At 32.0% G+C, this 5,896-nt stretch overlaps 1 protein-coding gene across 2 annotated transcripts; it reads right to left on the bottom strand.

Moving 5' to 3' along the window:
• Positions 1-256: 256 nt before the first annotated feature.
• LOC106779657 (protodermal factor 1-like) lies at positions 257-2,021 on the bottom strand. Of its 2 annotated transcripts, none has more exons than XM_014667814.2 (3): positions 1,764-2,021; positions 1,282-1,558; positions 257-720 (listed from the first exon to the last, which is right to left on the bottom strand). In XM_014667814.2, the coding sequence occupies exons 1-3, from the start codon at positions 1,936-1,938 to the stop codon at positions 390-392; spliced, it is 783 nt and encodes a 260-aa protein (XP_014523300.1). In that variant the 5' UTR covers positions 1,939-2,021; the 3' UTR covers positions 257-389. The 2 variants fall into 2 exon arrangements, with proteins under 2 accessions (XP_014523300.1, XP_014523301.1); XM_014667815.2 differs by having other exon boundaries at positions 1,782-2,020.
• Positions 2,022-5,896: the final 3,875 nt, after the last annotated feature.

Here is a 5,896-nt window from a genome sequence, read left to right as displayed (position 1 = left end):
CAATAATTTTTTTCGAAAGTGTAATGGTTAAAATAACTTTTTTTTAGAACCACAAGATTCTTTTGAATTCAAACAATTGATTAAAAATTACTAAATATTTTTTGTAAAATGAAAAAATTGTGTTTTCATATGAATTTGAAAATAATATAATAACTTGTAGAAAGCGCTGATTCATTTAAAATTTAAACAGATGAATAAACTTTATTCAACCAATACCACAAAGTTTGCATTAAATTTGGAAGAAAAAAACATGATATCCATCTAAAGACATATTAATAACGCATGTGAGAGGATTGAATGACAGAAACTAACAGAAATATGAAACATAAATGCTTTAAATTCACACAGTAAATTGACACACCAAATAAAACTAAGACTAAATGATGAATCTATGGTCTAGGCTTCATTCTTCCTTCATTGGCCATCTTGAAGAGCTGAGCTTGTGCTTGTGCAGCTTTGTTAGAACCGAGTGAGGCCACAAATCTCTCTCTGACTTGGTTGGTTGTGTAAGGGAACTTGGTGTTCACCATGGAGTTGAGGAATGAAGCTGTGCCTTCTCTGTAGAGTGCTCCTAGACCATCGGTTCTGGTGTTGGAAAGTGCTTGTGGCAAGCTCAGACCAGGACTGAACCCTGGAACACTGGTCACACCAAATGCACTTCCAAGGGTTCCCCACCACCCTAGGATTCCCCATATGATTGCTGGATGATTCCTCCAGTAGCTGAACATTCAAACAAAACATCCATCATCTTATATATAGCACCAAAATATTTAGTCTGGTTTGCATTGTTCTTTTGATATATCAGATGAGATAGAAATAGGAAGAGAGACAAGTGACAAGTCTAAAACTATACATTGAGAATATCACAGAAAGTAATGTAACAACTTACTATAAATTATATATTACATAACAAAATTCATTTTACGTCATTTTTCCTTATACTTCTCCTTGTACCCTTGTCATACAGTATAAACTGCTATGTGACATGAAAGGAAAAGAAAAGAAAGAACAAGAAAATGGTGGAAAGTAACTTGGATGTATTGATATATTTTATACTTGGATAATGTAGTGCTTTTACATCCGAAATAATTTTACTCCCATGTGATATTATCATTCCGTTTTTTTATTTTTATTTATTATGACCATTTTATTCTAAATAAGTGTAAATGGTGTGAAACAACCTTTTTCTTTTATAGTTTCATATCACAACATTCTATTCCTGTTCGGTTTAAGAATATTGTTAGAAATTCATGTACTCTTAAAATGGTGAAAGTAACTTACTTGCATGTGCCAGTGAAAGGAGATGGGGAAGGAATGTAAGGTGGTGAGGGGATAGAGGGGGTGCCAGGGTCTACTGGGGTGGTTGGTGGGCTCACTGTGATAGGTGTTGGGGGGCTACCTCCATAGTATCCACCTGAAGGAGGGTTTGATGGTGTGGATGGGGTCGATGGAGTGGAGGGCGTTGGATCATGATGTGGGGGTGATGATCCACAGTTTCCTCCACCATGTGATGGTGGAGAGCTTCCATGGCCATGAGATGGAGGACTCCTGTGTGAGCCTGAAATGAGTGAATAAGAAGATATCAAGACAATGTATTTCAGTATCCTATATAAATCTTCTATGAACTTCCAACTTGGTTCATTTCAAACTCCATGCTATGAAAAATTATCTTATCTTAGCTCATAAAGTTGGTAGATACATATACTATGCATGCCTCTTGCATGAGTATTAGACTAATGTAGGTACTTCAGTTAGAGGATTACACAGAGAATCAGAGAAACCTGAGGGGGGATTTCCAGCATGTGGATCTGGAGTGTAGTAGTAGTTCTTCTGATCTTCAACAGTTATGGACATCACAGGAATGACAAGGCTCTGAGAGAGTAATCCAACAAGCATTGCAAGCATGGTAAGAGAGGTATGGCTTCTTTTCCTCTCCATTGTTGCTTCTAGCTGCTTAGAACACAAGAGAGATGTATAATAGAGAGAATGGTGAGGATTTTGAAGTGGTTTGAAGAAGGGAGAAAGCATGGAATATAAAATGGTTCAAAGAAGTGAAGTAAATATTAGCAGGTGGGAAGAGTGTGTGGTTAGTTGATGTCTTGCAGGGTGCATTTACTCTTGCTATTAATTCACTTCTTCCAGTAATAAAGCCTGAACTTTTCTCAAGAACCTTCACCACATGACTAAAATTTAGTTGGACATGTCTAACACATCCAAATTCTCTCTCCACAAACACTTTTCTTTTTTTATCAAAATCTCAAGGAATTAGTGTGCAAATGTGGTACTAATTGAAGGTACACACCATTTTCTTTGTTATCCTTGCTCTAAAAGGGTTTAGGTTTCAGAAAACTTATTTTCTCATCTTTATTTCCTACTCAATACAACTAGAAAAGTTCACATGAATATGTATATAATATCCCTTGACAGTGAAATCAATAACACAGAGCCACCTCGTTTGTTGGACCATGACAGAGACATACATGCCCTAGGTATAAATAATATCAACATATAAAATATGCAAGGTATATTTTCCTCAGAAACAGTTTCAATTGGTTGATTTTAACCACTAATTCATGGTATATATGTAATATAGTTGTATAGGCTTTCTGTATTCATAAATAGATATTCAGAAAGCAATCACATAAACATGGAAAACTGAGTGCACCTGATAGAAAGCAAATAATCTGATTTACCAGTTTTCAATTTCCAACCCACCTTGGTTCCTCAAAGGAGAAAACTTTAATTGTTATGGCTTGGGAACAGCTAGCAAGTTCTGCATCTAGGTTGTCTTTCAGAAGAGAATAGGTTACTGTGGCCAATACATGTACACCAAACTTCTTCTACCATTGTGTGTAAAGTCAACAATGCCATAGATTTTCAGTCTTGCATTAAATGAGACTGCCCAACAATGCCATTAGTGTTTAATTTTTGTATTCCACTTATGCAGCAAAATTTTAGTGCACACAAGCATATTTCCTAGGTTTTCTATCCTCTACTACCACTGTTTCAATAAATAGATAAATAAAATATACTATTCATGTTTTAGCATTTTAAAAATCATATGATTTACATTATCATATTTTAGTGAAATGTTAAAACTTTTATTTCAATTTCGTCTCCTATTAAAAAAAAATACTAATATTGAGTTGAAATAATTTTTAAAAAATTAAGAATGAAAATAAAGACATTGTAGTAAAAAATTACTGCTAATCAAATATATATTATATATAGTCTTGAACTAACATCAATCAATTAATTAAAATGAAAAGGTATAACAAAAATATATTGGTAATACTCTTGCATGCTGTATTGTTAATAAAATATATAGTTTTAATTCCTTGACTTTTTTAATTGATGAAAGTGACGGAAAAAAAAATAAAGAACTCCTAGTACCATTAAATAGTATACGGGTGTTGCTCCCTACACCTCTCCCAAGTGAGACCTGTACCTCCTCATTAATTTAATTTATTTCAAAAATATTTTACACTTCTCCATTATTTTCTTTTATTCCAAAAATATCCTACAACTCCCCACTATCCTTAACCATCTTTCTCTTCTCTCTACATTAATGGAGCATTTACATGACTTAAATTTGAAGTTAGATATAAATGATTGTTAAGGATAGTGGAGAGGTGTAAGGTATTTTTGGAATAAAAAAAAATAGTGGGGAAGTATAAAATATTTTTGAAATAAATTAAATTAATGGGAGGTAGAGGTCCCACTTGGAGAGGTGTAGGAAGCAACACCCATAATATACCTATAATATATTGGAATGGGAAACAACTATCTGTTCTAAATATTATCACATGCCTAAATCTTGAATAATTGTAATTCTTTAACTAAACCGCTTTATTCACAATAATTAGCATAGTCGTTTTTAACTAACATATGTTTAGCTTGAAGAAATAATAAATTTAAAATTTGAGTTTTGAGAATAAGAAGAAAATTAATTAGGAGAAGAATAATCTCACTGGATTATTTAAATTTATAAAATAACCATATACTTTAAGAGAATAATCACCCCCTTAAATTACCTTATCCAGACAGAAGTTAAGACTCTCAAATACATTGAATTCGAATTGATCTTATTTCAAATTGTTAAACTTTTCAAAAAAATTGTTTGATAAAAAAATTCAAACATAATGAATTTTAATTTTCTTCTTCAAACAAAGTATTTCAATTACCACTAAATTCAAAAAAACTATTCAAAAATCATATCATTGCTAAAAATAAAATTATTAATATTGATTATCTTTTGTACTCAATCTTGACTAATGCTATTTATTTTCAAAGTTCTTTAATTTTTTTTTTCATTTTAGAATTGTAAATTTTTTTTCTCAATTTATGTTAAACGAGGTTTGAGTCAAATTGATCAAAAATAACTCGTCTCAACATTTGTTCAGCATGAATCAAATCTTAAATACAGGAAAAACACTAGAAAGATGAGAGAGGCTTAAAATAAAGTTTTTAAATTCTTTTGCAAAATAATGGTTATTAATTATTGTAGGGGTTAGACAATCTGTTATAGTTGTTAGATGTGTGTTTTTAATAAAGTATTTTAAGATAACGTTTCAAACAAGGAAAGCAACAACAAAAACATTTTTATACTTATTCACTCAACCTAAGCTACCTCTAGTCACTCTTAAGACCTCTTTAGGGTTTCCATTAATCTATTTCAAAGATTACAAATGAGTACAAACTACTTTTGGTACACACCAAGTATTATCAATCACTCCTGGTTCCTAAGTATTATAAATCACTCTTGGTTTCCTTAGTCAATCTTGACTAGTCGTAGTTTAACAACTCTCAGTATACAAGTATTATTAATCACTTCAGGTTCCTTTAGTCAATCCTGACTAGAACGTTTAACTTAATTGAGTTAAACAATACAAGTGTTTTAATTCACTTTTGAATATATTGTTGAGTGACCTTGGCAAGTGTATCAAATCGTATCAACTAATAAATCGATAAGATAGAATATCATTTTCCTAAGAGATTTTGTTCTGAATTTTACTGATTGTGAAAATTTAATGATTTAGCTAGAATTACGAATATCAAAAGAGTTTTATCCATAATTTAAATTTAAATTTCAAATTTACAAATTATACAAAAATAGTCAAGTTCAGATTCATCGGGATTAGATTTCAAGTTCAAAACTTAGTATTCTTCTCTACAAAATATTGTTCTTCTAGAATCATGCATCAACATCATAAGCATACAAGCCTCTAATTCCTTAGATGAAAAGTTCTAAACCTTTGAACAAAATCCACTAATTCCTTAGCTATTTCAGAACAAGATTTGCATTAAGTACTATATTTAATGATGACTAAACACTTCAATCTCTGTCTAGAATCGAATATACTTAGTTGTTCTACCTATGTCTACGGTCTCATCCATTTTCCAATGATTTAAACCATTCAAATAGCTCAGATTTCCATCATAGTCATGAATAAAAAAAAATAAAACACAAAATTCATCAAAGATCATGCATTAAATGGAGAAGTTTACAAGAGTTTCGGAACTTTACTTCCAACCCCCAATGATATGGAGTTTTAGCTACACATAGACATCAAGGAAGCAAGATGAAGTGAAAAAGATGGATTGGATGGTGGAAGATGGTGGCCTTGCACTTTGGAATCGTCTAAACTCGAGCTGGAGAGCTTCTGCAGCATTCCCATTGCAAAAATTGTCTGGGCGAATTAAATAATATGGCTTGCTTGAGCGAGCAGCACCATTCACTTGAGCAAATGGGTTTAGTTATTAGCTTGACGGAATGATTGCTAGCTTGAGCGAATTGTGCAGGGAAGAGACATTTTCTTCTTCTCCAATCCTTATTTTCCTACAAAATAAACATACAAAGGCAATCATACACACCTAGAAACATTTATACACAATG

This window comes from Vigna radiata, unplaced genomic scaffold (genome assembly GCF_000741045.1).
Source record: "Vigna radiata var. radiata cultivar VC1973A unplaced genomic scaffold, Vradiata_ver6 scaffold_165, whole genome shotgun sequence".
In the NCBI taxonomy this organism is placed as follows: Eukaryota; Viridiplantae; Streptophyta; class Magnoliopsida; order Fabales; family Fabaceae; genus Vigna; species Vigna radiata.
The sequence above is the reverse complement of the archived record's forward strand: the minus strand, read 5'-3'. Positions and strand labels throughout refer to the sequence as shown.